General features: G+C 41.3%; 1 protein-coding gene and 1 long non-coding RNA gene across 4 annotated transcripts in view; one reads left to right on the top strand and one right to left on the bottom strand.

Moving 5' to 3' along the window:
* Nucleotides 1-16,735, bottom strand: part of ZFP82 (ZFP82 zinc finger protein) — a 61,529-nt gene that overhangs the window by 9,066 nt on the left and 35,728 nt on the right. Inside the window, exons 1-4 of one of the 3 annotated variants that reach the window (XM_061386026.1) lie at nt 8,356-8,536; nt 4,467-4,552; nt 2,352-2,478; nt 1,139-1,231 (exon numbers count right to left, since the gene is read on the bottom strand). In XM_061386026.1, the coding sequence (XP_061242010.1) occupies nt 1,139-1,231; nt 2,352-2,478; nt 4,467-4,475 (229 nt within the window). In that variant the 5' untranslated portion in view covers nt 4,476-4,552; nt 8,356-8,536. Of the gene's footprint in view, nt 1-1,138; nt 1,232-2,351; nt 2,479-4,466; nt 4,553-8,355; nt 8,538-16,365; nt 16,388-16,735 lie in introns of those variants that run through there. The other 2 variants (XM_061386037.1, XM_061386025.1) reach the window with 2 other exon arrangements.
* Nucleotides 8,553-10,766, top strand: LOC133229578 (uncharacterized). The gene is made up of 2 exons (XR_009730571.1): nt 8,553-8,656; nt 9,806-10,766. It is a non-coding gene; the product is annotated as an uncharacterized LOC133229578 (long non-coding RNA).

The following is a 16,735-nucleotide window of genomic DNA, read 5'->3' as shown; positions in this document are numbered from 1 at the left end:
AATATACAAACATGTATGTGTAGAATATTGTGTACAAGACTTGTATTGAAGTGGATAGGCTATCCTTACATAGGCATAAGGTGAGTGATATTTAATACAAAATTAATGTGTTAGCTTTCTTACTGTTTTATAACTTTGTTTTCAAAGAATCACATTACTGTACACAGTGCTTCTCTCTCTTGTAATTAGAGAAACCGTATATCAGCCTTCCATCACAGGTAAGTGGTTTTGTAAAAAATGTTTTCAATACATTTTATGAATATGACGGTAATACTATATGCCATAAGTTTTATGCTGATTCATTCATTACTGTATAGGCTAGGCCACTATTAAGCATTCATATCAATTATACTAGACTACCATAAAGCAATCATATTGCTGCTTCTTCATTATTGATGCATGAGTTATTATATTTGTAAATAAATATTAATTTTTTCACATTATCTTTTCATTTTAGATGTCCAGTGTTAGTAATACATTAATACCTACTGTGTTTTATATCATATAAGATAATATTGATGTAGGTTCTGACAGACAATTTATCTTATAAACAAACAACATAAACCTTTGGTATCAATAAATATAGTACAGCACTGTAAATGTATTTTCCTTTATTATTTTCTTAATATTTTCTTTTCTCAAGCTAATCTTATAAGAATATAGTATATAATATATATAACATATAAAATATGTGTTAATCAACTCTTATTGGTAAGGCTTTTGATCAACAGTAAGCTATTAGTAGTTCAGTGTGCTGCTGCTGCTAAGTCACTTCAGCCATGTCCAACTCTGTGCGACCCCATAGACGGCAGACCACCAGGCTCCCCCATCCCTGGGATTCTCCAGGCAAGAACATTAGAGTGGGTTGCCATTTCCTTCTCCAATACATGAAAGTGAAAAGTGAAAGTGAAGTCGCTCAGTCGTGTCCAACTCTTAGCGACCCTATGGACTGCAGCCTACCAGGCTTCTCTGCCCGTGGGATTTTCCAGGCAAGAGTACTGGAGTGGGGTGCCATTGCCTTCTCCATGGGGGTAGTCAAAAGTTATATGTAGATTTTTGCCTATGCTGGGGGTCAATATCCTAAACCTTGGGTTGTTCATACATATATATCAACATAGATCTTTTGGCGCTTACTCACCTGGATATTGTCTTCTTCCTTTCCTCACTACTTTCCAGGGCTCTTTTCCTTGTTCTAATAAGGAAATCACATCTGGTTTAGAAATGAAACATCCTGGACAGAAGGAAAGAAATATAAGGTGACATGGAATAATAATAAATTCAAAATTACTTTCATTCAGTCTTGGTTAAATTTTTAATACACTATACGTCAAATTGTAATTGATAAAGCCTTTAGAACAAAGAAAAATAAGATGATTAAAAAATATGTTAAAATTACATAAGAAATGGAGCTTATAGAGGAAAGAAAAAGGTCTTATTTTAATTTATATTCACACAAGTACTCCTTTTCTTGAAAGCAATAGTGGTTGAGAGACTGTCCTGGTTCAATCTTGCCTCTGCCATATCCCTATAGTGTGACCTTGGACAAGTTATTTCTATGCTTTATTTTCCTCACCTATAAAATAGGGATAATTATAGTACCTATCTTACATGAATGTTCACATTGCCTAGAATATATACTAAGTGGTATATCTATTTTATTAGTTATTATTTATCACTGTTATTTTAATAAGAGAAAAAAGAAGTTTCCTGAAGCATTTACTCTTTTTTTTTCCTTGGGATATCCATACAACATTAAACACAATGTTCTTGGATTTTTAACTTTCAGTCATACAAGTAGGTAGAAGCGAATATGTTTATTAACAAAAAGAAAAAAGTCTGAACTATAAATAAATGCAATTGATACAACTTACTGTTTAAAAAATTATATCTTCTTCTGATAGCCAGAGAAAAGCTAAGATACTAGTTCTAGCTATTTGGGGCTTCCCACGTGGCTCAGTGGTAAAGAATTACCTGTCAAGCAGGAGATGTGCAGGAGACATGGGTTCAGTCTCTGGGGCAGGAAGATTCCCTGCAGAAGGAAATGGCAACCCACTCCAGTATTCTTGCCTGGGAAATCCCATGGATAGAGGAGCCTGGTGGGCTGCAGTCCATGGGGTCACAAAGAGTCGGACAGAGACTTAGTGACTAAACAACTATAGAAATTCACAGAAGGATGGGGAAGATGAATATGCTTAATGAGCGTGCTCATTTCCAAACAAAAAGCTCAAACCATTCCCTTGAGAAAAGGGAGCAGATACGTAGTTTCTTAAAAAGTACTTCTAAAATTTCCAAAGAAGAAAGCTGATAGTACAGAGAACAGAGACTAAATTTCTAAAGGCAGATAAGCTTACCCAATGAGACCAAATTGCTGTAGTTCTCCAACATTACATCTCTATACAAATCCCTCTGTTCCAAATTCAGGAATTCCCACTCTTCCAGAGAGAAGTCGATGGACACATCACTGAACATCACTGATTCCTGAAATGACGAACCATATAATACAACTGAAATTAAATAAAATTTGTTTTAAGATGGAAAGAGGGAAAAAAATCAAAGAGATACTGCTGGAAACCAATCAAGCAAACAGGTTTGGGCTAGAAACCTGTAACACTGAGTTAGGAAATGAGAGTGCCTGCAGCAGAATGCCTATGGGTCCCTGACCACCTGTGTTTCTACAGATAAAGCCTTTTATATACTCTGGCATATCTTAACTACCCAAACACATATGGGAAAGGAAAAAATTTTTCTAATTAAATGAAATACTCTATATAAGCCTTCTGCCTGTTCTATGTCTCCCTCACAAATTCTCGAGAAATGTGTTCTTATACCCTTTCCTCTTAAAGAACAGATTGTTGCTTTAAAAAAAAAGATGGTTTTATCCTTTTTTAAAAAAAATTATGTATTTATTTTTGGCTACACTGGGTCTTCAGCATGGTACATGGGCTTTTTCTAGTTGTAGTGCAAGGGCATCTCTTTGTGGTGGCTTCTCTTGTTGCAGAGAACAGGCTTTACAGCACATGGGCTCAGTAGTTGTGGTGCACTGGCTTTGCTGCCCTACGGCATGTGGGTTCTTCCAAGACCAGGGATCAAACCAGTGTCCCCTGCGTCGCAAGACAGATTCTTAAACAATGGACCACCAGGGAAGCCCCGAGAACAGATTTTTTTTTTAAGTTTTCCTGGTAATTCCAGTTAGAAAAGGATCTGAATACAATTAAAGAATTTCCTCCGAGGTCATCATTGAATCAGATCATATGCATTTACCCAGTTATGACAAATTCTTTAATGAACTTAAAATTGGTTGTATGCAATGGATATGTGAGACCTAATTATTATATACTCCAATATTTTTGTCTATGCAAAATTTTTAAGGTCCTCCTCAATTCTGAGGGGGAATTGAGGCCTGCATGTGCCTGCATGATCTTCTTTTCTGTCATTTTCCATCCCTCATTGTATGCATTCCATGTTCCTAAGTTAGAGGATAATGTGGATTCTGGATACCAATAATCCAGAAATACAAAGATGTCATTCTAGACTAGCTCATCCTGTTCTAATACAAATGATGTACAGCTCTTAGGGATTTCCAGAGAAGATACTTAATGTCTCTGCATACTAGACCCAACCATAACCCTACCTAGTCCTAAAAGCTACACAAAACAAGAGGAGATCTCAGCATATACTGAAGCTGAGGTCATATGTGCATGCTCAGTCGCTCATTTGTGTCTGACTCTGCAATCCTTTGGACTGTAGCCCACCAGACTCCTCTGTCCATGGGATTTTCCCAAATAAGAATACTGGAGTGGGTTGCCATTTCCTCCTTCAGGGGATCTTCCTGACCCAGGGACTGAATTGCAGGCATATTCTTTACCGCTGAGCCATCAGGGAAACCCTAGGCGCTAAGGTCAACCAACAGCAAATCTTTCCTAATTACAAAACTCAAGTTTGGAAAAATTTAGTTTTCCTATGAGCAATCAAATCAGCCCATGCTCTCTCAACTACTCAAAAGAGATGGCCAAACATCTCCTTAAAGGGACTTCATTTCTGCTTCATTGCAGTTTTTAGCAGAAGACTGAGCACATATAAGAGATGCTGAGGGACTTCCCTAGTGGTCCAGCAGCTTAGATTCCATGCTCCATGCAGGGGGCCTGGGTTTGATCCCTGCTCAGAGAATTAGATCCCACATGCTGCAACTAAAGGTCTCATGTGCTACAACTAAGACCCAGCACAGCCAAAGAAATAATACTTTAAGAAAAGAGGGATGCTGAATGATTTGTTCTATGAATACGTGAACAATAACTGGAAAAAAGAGGACTCACAAGAAGGGCACTGTCCTATTTATTTGGCCTCATCTCTCATTGGATTTGGAGGAAATGGGTCCTTAGATGGGGCTCTGATAAGTAAGAAGTTTCAGGATACATAAAAGTTCATAGGACCTTAATTTCCACAAGATGAAAGAAACCGCAACTTACATGGGCCATGGTTTAGAAATTCAAGAACTGGTCAGTCCTCTTTGGGGTTTACTTCCCTGGAGAAGCAGAGTTCACAGAGGCCTGAGCTAAGGGGAGGGGAGAAAAAGGAGGCCATGAGATAAGATAGGCCTCAGAACTCTCAAAATGACTCAATTTAATACATTCTTTTTCTTCTCTGGACCTCCCCATCACATATATACACACACACACACACACACACACACACACACAGGGAGATTTGAGGGAGTATGGACAAATCTAATCCCAACTTGTACATTTCAAGGGACCACATCATCTAAACCAGAATCTCTTCCAAAGTTTCACAAATCTGCTTAAATAGATACAAAGAGAGAAATTCATAGGATCATCTCTAGCAGCCATTCAGTTCAGTTCAGTAGCTCAGTCATATCCAACACTTTGTAACCCCACAGACTGCAGCACACCAGGTTTCCCTGTCCATCACCAACTTCCAGAGCCCACTAAAACTCACGTCCATCATGTCAGTGATACCATCCAACCATCTCATCCTCTGTCGTCCCCTTCTCCTCCCGCCTTCAATCTTTCCCAGCATCAGGGTCTTTTCCAACTGACAAACTACTGCACTGACAGCCCTGCCTGCCTGCTATCAGAACAATAACTTCCAGAATCCACTGGGCTCATCACTATTTTCAATCAGAATCATCTACATTGCTTCCTGTATGACTTCATTTGTCATTCTCTTTCTTTCAACCTAGGGTGAAAAGGTGTGGATTCATTTTCTCAGCAGTTACATAATAGCATATCTATGTATCAAGAATTTTCACAAGGAAATGAAATAAAGGCATCCAAATTGGAAAGGAAGAATAAAACCACCTCTATTTGCCAACAAAATATTACATATAGAAAATCCTAAAGACGCTACCAAAAACTGCTAGAACTAATAAAAGAATTCAGTAAAGCTGCAGGCTACAAAATTAACATATAAAAGTCAGTTGTGAGACTTCCTTGGTGGTCCAGTGGTTAAGAATCCACCTGCCAATGCAGGGGTGGTTCAATCCCTGGTCTGGGAAGATTGCACTTGCCATGGGGCAACTAAGCCTGTGTGCCACAATTACCAAAGCCCACATGCCCATGTTCCACAACAAAAGAAATCACTGCAGTAAGCCCATGTACGACAACTAGAGAGTAGCCCCCACTCGCCACAACTAGGGAAAGCCTGAACACAGCAGTGAAGACCCAGCACAGTCAAAAATAAATAAATTTAAAAAAAATCCATTGTGTATATCTACTAATAATGAACTATAAGAAAGAGAAACTAAGAAATAATCACATTTATAATTTTATGAAAAGATAAAATAACTAGGAATATATTTAACCATGGAGGTTAGAGACCTATACACTAAAAACTCTAAGACACTGGTAAAAGAAACTGAAGATGACACAAATAAAAAGATATTCTATGCTCACAGATTGTAAGAACATTGTTAAAATGTCCATACTACCCAGAATAATCTATAGATTACATGGAACTTCTTATCAAAATTCCACTGGACTATTCTGTGGAATAAGAACAAACAACCCTAAAATCTACATGGAACAACAAAAGCCCCAAAACAGCCAAAGCAATCTTGAGAAAAAAACAAAGCTGGAGGTATCATGCTTCCTGATTTTAAACTATATTACAAAGCAATAGTAATCAAAATGATATTGGCACCCCCCCAAAAAAAAAACTAGACATATAGGTTGATGGAATAGAATAGGCAGCTCAGAAACACACAAAGAAATATATGCAAGGAAGTTCTTCAAAGAATAATTTATAATAAAAAGAATACCAAACAATAGTCAACAAGCTAAATACATTATGTTCCACTATATGATGGCATACTATACAATTATTAATAATAATGATACTGGTTCATATTAATTAATGAAGAAAGTTATCCATGATAAACTGCCAAGTACATTAAGCAGACTAAACAGAACATGTACAATGTTGGGAGGTGACTGACTCACAGGTTTTATTGGCTGGATCCAGGATGCGAATCTAATCTCTGACAGTTATCAACCAGGAAGGAAGCTTTGGACATGTTACTTCATTTTCAGTGCCTCTGCTTCCTCACAGACAAACTGGAGAATAATAACAGTATCTATCTTATAGGGTTGTTAACTGTTAATATAATAAAGAACTTAAAATGGCTTATTATATACAACGAATAAAATGAAAAACATGACATGTCCATTCTATTTATTAAATAAAATCATCTTTAATACTTTTCATTACAATTTAAATTTTTTGATAAATTATCTTTAATAATACCAGAATACCCTTTTTTTCCTTACTAGTAAATTTTTTTGAGATTTTTCACAACTGCTTTTTCTTAGAGTATCAGTAAAATTTAGAACTAGGTTTAAGAATGTTGTTTTTCTTAAGTAACAGTATTAGAAAACATGGATGTCTTCACAATCCTAAAACGTGTAAATTCTCACAAGGGGAAGTATCTGCCACATGGATATATGCACACAGGCACTGAAAGTGTTAGTCACTCAGTTGTGTCCGATCTTTGCGACCCCGTGGACTGTAGCCCTGCCAGGCTCCTCTGTCCATGTGACTGTCCAGGCAAGAATACTGGAGTGGGTTGCCTTTCACTTCTCCAGGGGATCTTCCCGGCCCAGGGAATGAACCTGGGTCTCCTGCATTGTAGGCAGACCCTTTACAGTCTGAGTAACTAGGGGAGCACCTACAGGCACTAGGGACGGGATATCAAGTTAAGGTACAGATCATACTGAGGAGAACGAAGTAAATGTTCCCAGGTCCTAAAAAATAAAAATGCATCTCACAGAACAAAAGGAAACACCCACTAGCCTCGACCTTGACTTCTAGGTGGGCAACAGCAATTCGTCTCTCCTTCTCAACACGGCCCTTTTCTTAGTTTGACAAGATGGGGGAAGAAGGGAATCTTAAGACAGGCCTTTTTCAGAGCCCAGCTCATCCAGGATGGATAGGGCAAGCCATGACCACATATGTCCCCACCACCCACCACCCACCATGCCCGGAATGAAGTGAAGTCCCTCAGTCGTGTCCGACTCTTTGCGACCCCATGGACGGTAGCCTACCAGGCTCCGCGGTCCATGGGATTTTCCAGGCAAAAATACTGGAGTGGGTTGCCATTTCCTTCTCCAGAGGCTCTTCCCAACCCAGGGATCGAACCCGGGTCTCCTGCATTGCAGACAGACGCTTTACCGTCTGAGCCAAGTGTAAAAATACTGACCCTTCCTCGGATTAGAGAAAAGCCAGGGTCACGGCTGTGCTGGACTGGAATCGAACTTCAGAGAGGAATTCCGCAGTTCTGAAACCTACAGTTGGAAGGTTTGGAGCTGTCTGCGAAAGCGTAGGTGGGTGGGTGAATGAGTGAGTGTCCGTCCGGGCGCGCCCGCCCGAGAATGCAGTGTGGCGGGGTATGTGGGTGTGTGCGTGTGTGTCCGCGCGCGCCCGCCCGATGATGTAGTGCGGCGGGGATACTCCCAGGAGCCAACCTGGGGGCACGTTCAGTTCTAACATTCTTACCCCAAGATGGTTCAAGCCTTTTCGCTGGGAGTCTTTTCTCTGGATCTCAAATATCTGACGGGGGGGCCATTACTCTAAGGCTGATAGAAAATTTCAGCTGTGACTCTGGGGTCGGAGTCACACAGTCCACCTCAACCTCCGGTCACACAAGAGGCTCTGAACCCGATTAAGTCACACAAACGCAAATCTACTAGTTCCGGCCTCACAACTGCACAGTCCCGATGACACACCCCGGTTCAGTCACGCCCACAAACATCAGCACACCGTTATACCACCGCGGTTCTCACGCACACTCGCGGCTTGAGGTGCAGGGTTTCAGACACTTCGAGGTGCTGCAGCGCTTACCTTCCCTATCCTCATTCCCGGGCCGCAAAGGCTTTCCTACCGATGGCCGGAACAAACGTTCTGAGCCAGAACTGGTCACCTGGGACGCCGAACCCCTCTCACGGTGATGCTAGTGGAAGAGAGGGCGAGACAGCTCCGGTCAGTACACAGCCCCGGGGCCTAACGGGCCGCGCGCAGAGGTTGTTGGGAGCTCCGGCAGCACGCACTGAGTGCGCAGGCGCGGTGGAGCCCCAGAGGGCGGGGCCTCAGTGAGTGAGCTGATTTGAGTGAGAGGTGTCGTGTCGATGGAGCCGGAGAGCCGGTTGGTACCCAGCGAGGGTGGGGTTCTCAGCTCTTTGTCCTGAGGAAGTCGCGGCAGGGCTTGGAGCTGGGCCGGGACGAACGACTGGCACAATAAAGGGGGATGATGTGCGTGCATAAATAGAAATCTCCGTGGGGCAAACCAAGGGGGTCTGTGACCGAGGACCGCGCTTGTGTATCTATCTTTGGAGTAGTTCTGGATGCGATTTTTTCATTGAATGTGACTTGTGTTTGAGATGGAGCGACTGCGGGGATTGGAATGCAGCTTAAAGAAGATTTTAGGACTGGAATTGTGTCGAGTGGTGTGGGACTAAGAATGTGGGGACCTGTGATAGTGGGACTTACTGTGAGAGTGCCTGAGGTTGCATTTCTGTGCACGTGTCTGTAATGTGACTCGGTTTTGATAGATTTGTTTCTCTTGGGCCTTCTTTACAGACCGTGGATGTGAGTCATTCAATGTGTGTCTGAGAAACGACATGCCTGATTATGTGGTCAGTGTGTGTGCTTCTGGTATGTTCTTGCAGGATTGTGAGGAGGTGGCTGTCTGCATGATTGGATGTGACCAACAGCCTCATTCTTCTCAACTCTGAAATAAATGTCGCATCTTCAAGGAGCATCAGCTTCACTGAAGGATTTTTCTGGGAAATTATTTTATATTTAATCAGGTTTATTAGGGAGAAAAATGCAAATAAGCATTACCTATTTTACAGTATATCCCACTTACACAGAGTGTTTAAAAGTAACTTGAAATAATTCTTTTCCTGTGCCATCAATAAATTCTGTAATTAATTATAACCCAGCAAATATATAAAAATCCATAAGCAAGAGAAAAAGGAGTGAAAAAGGAAAGCTCCATTTTATAGGAGGATGCCAGCTAATAAGTTTGTTTTACAAGACTGTGAACTCTGCTTCAAACACATTTACAATATTTGGTTTTGATGAGGATTTTGTATAGTATGGTGTCTTTAAGTTCATTTTATTGCCATCTCTCATGTCACCTATCACCTGCAGTTAGGGAAGATAGTGACATTGTTAAAATGAACACATCTTCATGACATGAAGGCTAGCCATTGGTGGGGTAATATTTTAACACAGTTTATCAGGCAATACTGAGTTTTCTTTGAAATCAGTCTCTGATTTTTTTCCTTAGGCTTAATGTTTGCCTTGCCTGATGGTGACCAGCTAGCAGAGCCTCTCTTCTTTAAAGAGCCTTGACACTCACCGTGCCACTTGCATTGGTGGAAAAAAGGTACCCAAGGAATAGGTTTTCCAAAGCAGGGCAATAGGTGGGTGGATGAGTAATTACAAAAGACATGCTGGCAGCTTGTATGCATTCTCAAATGCATTTCTACTGGGGTGAGGGCTTAAAGCCTGTGTGGTTTCTGGGTCCTTATCCAGGGAGTTGTTTTTCAGTAGCTAAGTCGTGTCTGACTCTGCGACCCCATGGACTACAGCACGCCAGGCTTCCTTGTTATCCTTATCCATCAGAGGGCAGACAGAAAAAGTAAGAACTACAATCCCATGGCCTCCAGAAAGAAAACCACAATCACAGAAAACTAACCAAAATGATCACATGGATCACAGCCTTGTGTAACTCAATGAAACTATAAGCCAAGCCATACCATGCAGGACCACCCAAGATGGATGGGTCATGGTGGAGAGTTCTGACAAAATGTGGTCCACTGAAGAAGGGGATGGCAAACCACTTCGGTATTCTTGCTTTGAGAACTCCATGAACAGTATGAAAAGGCAAAAAGATATGACACTGGAAGATTGTTGGGAAGCGTAGTGCAAAATAGCTGTAAAAGGAGAAAGTCCTTGGGAAAATGGCGAAGGGCGAAAAGTACTCGGCTTTGCACTGCGGACAGAAAAACATCTCCTGCCTTTGGTTATGCTCGGCGCCAAGAGTTAATAATAAATAGGGATGTTACTTGAGAGAGCAGGTTATGGGATAAGCCCATGAGTCATTTAGAGCGTGCTGTCCTTGAAATGTTTTTACTGATTATGTGTTAACTCCACATGCGCTCTGCTGGCTGTATACTTTAAGCTCTTTGTTCCTGCTTCTATAAAAAAGCTTGACTACAGAAATAAACTTGTCAGTCCTTGCAAGAGACTGTCCGAGTGTCATTCTTTCAGGTTCGTCACTTCCAAGTCCTGGGGAAAAAATCCCCAACAGAAGATGAGCTTCCCAGGTCTGTAGGTGTCTAGGGAGGGAGACACCGATCACTCCTTGCGTATAGATTGCCCAGTCCAACCTTATATTTGCTTACTAAGGAGTTCTGCTCCCAATTCCAGTGTCCGGGTGTATGTGTGGGTTGAGTTCCCCACACCACCAAGCGGTTTTCAGACACCAGGTGGGTGTCTGCAATTTGACTGAATTCTGATTCTGTGTACCTGGAGATAGTGTCAGATTTCAGAGGTTAAGGACTCAGTCCTATACCTCCCCACCCCCAACTTTGTGTCTGTGACTCTTTTGTGACCCCATGGACTGTGGTCCACCAGGCTCCTCTGTCCATGAGATTTCTAGGCAAGAATACTGGAGTGGGTTCCCATTTCCTTCTCCAGGGGATCTTCCTGACCCAGAGATCATATCCAAATCTCCTGCATTGGCAGGTGGATTCTTAACCATTGAGCCACCAGGGAAACCCCCAACTTCAGATGCCAGTTGCAAGTCCAGGTTATCACCTGTGCCTTGGACCAACTAGCTATAGATTGGAGGTTCCAGCAACCCACTCCCTGGGTTTGGTTCACTTACTAGAGGGGCTAACAAAACTCATAGGAACATTTTACTTACTCGATTACTGGTTTATTATAAAATGATATAACTCGAACAGCCAGGTGGAAGAGATGAACAGGGCAAGGCATAGGGAAAGGGCAGAGTTTACATACCGTCGCTGAACTCCCACATGTTCTTGCCCACTACTATCCCTGAGTCTCTACATTTTCACACAATCGGAAGCTCTCTGAACCCCATCCTTTTGGGTTTTTATGGAAGTCTCATTACATGGGCATGGTTGATTAAATCATTGACCACTGGTGATTGATCCAACTTCCAGCCCTCCTCCCCTCCCTGGAGGTCAGGGTTGTGGGACTGAAAGTTCCAACCCTCTAATCACATGGTTGGCTCTGGAAACCAGCCTCCAGCCTTAGGTGTAGTCCATAAGTTACCTCATTAACACAGCAAGAGATGTCTTGATCACCCTCATTACAGGATATTCCAACGGTTTTAGAGATCTGTACCAGAAACAGGAAGAAGACCAAACATATATTTATTATAAATCACAATATCACACTTATTCTCCATCATCATTGTTGCCATGAGCAGATGGATTCTGAGTACAAAGTGCTCTGAGAAACACTAGGGAGGTGCTGGCACAAAAGAGGCCATGTGAGGACACAGTGAGAAGGTGGCCATCTGCAAACCAAGGAGAGAGGCAGGAAACACTTGCTGACATCTTGATCTTGGCCTATTAGCAACCAGAACTGTGAGAAAATAAATTTCTGTTGCTTAAGCCACCCAGTCTGTGGTAATTTGTTATGACAGCCCTAGCAAACTAATACAGATGGTGCCCTCATGAACCCCGAAAAGAGCAGGTGGGGAGGGACTTCCTTGGTGGTACAGTGGTTGACAATTTAACTTCCAATGCAGGGTCCAATCTCTGGTCATGGAACTAGATCTCACATGCCATGGGGAAACTAAGCCTACAAGTTGCAATGAAGATTCCTCAAGGCTAAAACTACCAAAAATAAATAAATAAATAAATATTTTTTAAAAAGCAAGTGGGAAAAAAATCATTGCAATACCTGTATGGTGAATCTGTGCATCTGTGAAGAAGGAAGCCAAGAGAAATAACCGGACATCTGAAGCAATATGAAAACAAGAGAACACCAAAGCAGATATTCACGGGAAAGCACAGTGGCCCAAGCTGACAACAAAAACTGAAACAGGATGCAGCTTTGCCCACACCAACGGGAGTGAAGTGCAAGTGGTCCATGAAGGAAGCTCCGAAGGGGCTCATGAAGTCCTGTCTGTGAGAGCTCTCAAAGTAGACAGCCCAAAATTTTTTTCCAGGAGAAAGTTCCTCCCTGAGGAAAAAACACAAGAATGGAATCATAAGAGTCAGAAAGCCATTATGTGTGTGTGTGTGTGTAAACATATATGTGTATATGTATATATCGTATGTTGTTTAGTCGCTAAGTGATGTCCAACTTTTTGTGACTCCATGAACTGCAGAACACCAGACTTCCCTGTTCTCCAGTATCTCCCAGAGTTTGCTCAAATTCATGTCCATTGAATTGGTGATTCCATCTAACCATCTCATCCTTGGCCGTTCCCTTCTCCTGCCCTCAATCTTTCCCAAATCAGGGTCTTTTCCAATGAGTCAGCTCTTCACATCAGGTGGCCAAAGTATGGCCCAGGAGAAATATCAACAACCTCAGATATGCAGATGATACCACTCTAATGGCAGAAAGTGAAGAGGAACTAGAGAGCCGTAAAGGAAGAAAGTGGGAAAAGCTAGCTTAAGACTCAATATTCAAAAAACTAAGATCATGGCATCCAGTCCTATCACTTCATACAAATAGAATGGGAAAAAGTGGAAGCTGTGACAGATTTTATTTTCTTGAGCTCCAGAATCACTGCAGACAGTGACTGTGGCCATGAAATTAAAAGACACTTGCTCCTTAGAAGGAAAGCTATGACAAACCCAAACAGTGTATTAAAAAGCAGAGACATTACTTTGCTGCCAAAGGTCCTTATAGTCAAAGCTGTGGTTTTTCCAGTAGTCATGTACAGTTGTGAGAGCTGGACCATAAAGAAGGCTGAGCATCAAAGAACTGATGCTTTTGAACTGTGGTGTTGGAGAAGACTCTTGAGAGTCCCTTGGACTGGAAGATCAATCCAGTCAATCCTAAAGGAAATCAACCCTGAATATTCACTGGAAGGACTGATGCTGAAGCTCCAATACTTTGGCTACCTGATGTGAACAGCAACTGACTCATTGGGAAGGACTCTGATTCTGGGAAAGACTGAGGGCAAAAGGAGAAGTGGGCGACAGAGGATGAGATGGTTAGATAACATCACAGAGTCAATGGACATGAACTTGAGCAAACTCTGGGAGATAGAAGGATAGGGAGCCTGGAGTGCTGTAGTCCATGGGGTCCCAAAGAGTTGGACATGACTGAGGGACTGAACAACAAGAACAGATAGAACTGGAGTTGCAATTAAATTTCAAAATTAGAAGAAACAATGAATGAACAATTTCCAAAGATGATGACAGTCTTTAATCCACCAACTCAAATTGTCTAACCTAGATCTATTATGGAAAAACTGTGTAAAATCAAAGACAATGAGAAAATCTTTTTTAAAAAAAGCAAACAAAAAGATAAATTACATTCATATTTGCCAATAGACTAACAGCTGACTTTTCACAGCAGCAATGAAAGTTAGGAGAGTGGAATGATGGCTGAAATAAAATAATAATGAGATATAGGGGAAATGATCCCAGATGGTAGTGCTGAGAAACAAGAATGAATGAAAAGCAATTTAGGAATTACAGGGGCAAATGTAGATGAACGTTGACTATAAAAAACTGTTATGTCTAGAAGGTTAAAAAAAGATAATAAAATGCAAGACAGCAATAATCTACATTGGAATATGGGTAGATAAATGTATCTAAAGTACTCTGTGTATGGTCTGTTGTCACATGAATGAATACAGGTATGAATGGTTTTAGACTTTGACAGGTTGAAGTATTCATGTTATTTTCTTAAGTAGCCCTTAAAGTACAGAAATAGTACATAGAATTTCTAATAATAGAGATAAAAAACTGATAATTTTTAAAATCATGAAGAAAACAGAGAAAAAAAGAATATAGAATCAGCAAGATAAACAGAAAAGAACAAAGTTAAGATGGCAGATATAAAGATAAATATATCAGTAATTATACTGAATAAACTGGATCTAATACTCTATTTAAAAGACAAAGATCACTTTGATGTTTGACAGAAAACAAAATTCTGTAAAGCAGTTCTCCTTCCACTAAAAATAAATACATTTAAAAAAAAGACAAAGTGACATTGAATTTAAAAAATGCAACTATATTGTGTTTATAAACACATCTATAACTTAAGGGCACAAAAAATTTATGCAAACAATAAACATGAAAGTTCATGTAACTATACTACTAACAGACAACCTAAACTTTAAGCCAAGATGCATTATTAGAGGTACCTGTTTGTCTGATGTAGTTATCTTGCAAGAGTGTTATTTTTTTGCATGCTCCCCTGCTCTAATATCCAGACCATAAATTATAATCAAATCTCAGCATATTCTGAAAGTCAAACCTAATATCAAAACATTGTCTAAGGATAATGTAGAGAATACATGAAATACTTTCACCGGTGGACACAACAGTGATTCCAATACAATGCAAAGTGGGACTTGTTGCTATTGTTTAATCACTAAGTTGTGTCTGACTCTTTTGCAACCCCATGGACTGTAGCCTGCCAGGGTCCTCTGTCCATGGGATTTCCCAGGCAAGAATACTGGAGTGGGTTGCCATTTCCTTCTCCAGGGGATCTTTTTGACCCGGTGTTCAGACCCATGTCTCCTGCACTGGCAAGCAGATTCTTGACCACAGAGCGCCAAGGAAGCCCAAAGTAAGACTATAACTTGGCTATTTAGAGCTCCTCATGACCCTGGAAAACAGACCAAAGGCAGGGGTGGGAAAGGAAGAAGGGTGTCGGTTGGTGTTTGCCAGGCTGGTTGATCCTGGGTCTGAAGGGAAAGACAGATTTGAAATTTCCAAATGGAACATGGATAGAACCCAAAGATTCCCCTGGGTCAACTCCTACTTCCATTGTTTCCAGTAGTAAAAGTTAATAGAAGACTATAATAATCAATAAGGATTCAGATCCTTTATGAAAGGTTTGTGTGTGGGAATTTCCCTGGTGGTCCAGTGGCTAAGACTCCTCAGTCCCAGTGCAGGGGGACTGGGTTCCATCCTTGGTCAGGGAACTAGATCCTACATGCCACAACTAAGAGTTCACCTGCCACAACAAAAGATCCTGCATGCTGCAACAAAGATCGAAGATCCTAAGACCTGGCACAGCCGAATAAATAATTAAATAAATACATTTTTAAAAAGGGAATGTGTCACAACTATCATTTACAGAGAAGACTGGATCATCTATCTAATTTATATATAGCTATCTATTATAACTGTGGGGAGAGTTTCCCTGGTAGCTCAGCTGGTGAAGAATCTGCCTGCAACACGGGAAACCTGGGCTTGATCCCTGGGTTGGGAAGAGCCCGTGGAGGAGGGCATGGCAACCCACTCCAGTATTCTTGCCTGGAGAAGCCCCACGGACAGAGGAGCCTGTGGGCTACAGTCCATGGGGTCACAAAGAGTCGGACATGACTGAGCAACTGAGCACAGCACATAATTGTGGAGGCTCAGCAGTAAAGAATCCACCTGCCAGTGCAGGAGACTTGGGTTAGATCCATGGGTCAGGGAGATCCCCTGGAGAAGGAAATGGTTACCTACTCCGGTATTTTTCCCTGGGAAATTCCACGAACAAAGGAGCTACATGGGCTACAGTGCAAGGAGGAGTCGCAAAAGAATTCGACAAGACTTAGCGACCGAACAACAACAATATATTATGGTTACACTTCTTTTTTACTTTTTCCTCTATGTAAGTTGTTACAACTTCCACAAAATTTACAGAATGTCTACAAAGAGATCCTGACAGATATACAGGAGGTGGAGACTTTACCCAGCACGTTTTCGGTTGAATGGGAAATGGCTATATTAAGTGAAGTTTTCATTTTCAGCTGTGGGAAGAATTATGCATGATTAACAGGATGCCAACTTGTAAACACTGGCCACTTGTTTGGCTGCCCGGTTCATGTGCACACTTGCTCTGATGGGAAACATCCATCTTTAAGAAGTAGGGGCTTTCTCACAAACTGAAAATGTGTCTCAGCCTCCACAGCAGCCAATGCACGGGGAAGAAACCTAGGATTCGACATTTAAACACATCCCCCTCAAAACAGCAAGCTCTTGGTACAGAGGAACAA

The sequence above is a fragment of the Bos javanicus genome, chromosome 18 (genome assembly GCF_032452875.1).
Source record: "Bos javanicus breed banteng chromosome 18, ARS-OSU_banteng_1.0, whole genome shotgun sequence".
In the NCBI taxonomy this organism is placed as follows: domain Eukaryota; kingdom Metazoa; phylum Chordata; class Mammalia; order Artiodactyla; family Bovidae; genus Bos; species Bos javanicus.
Note: the sequence above shows the minus strand (reverse complement) of the source record. Positions and strands in the feature narration are given on the sequence as shown.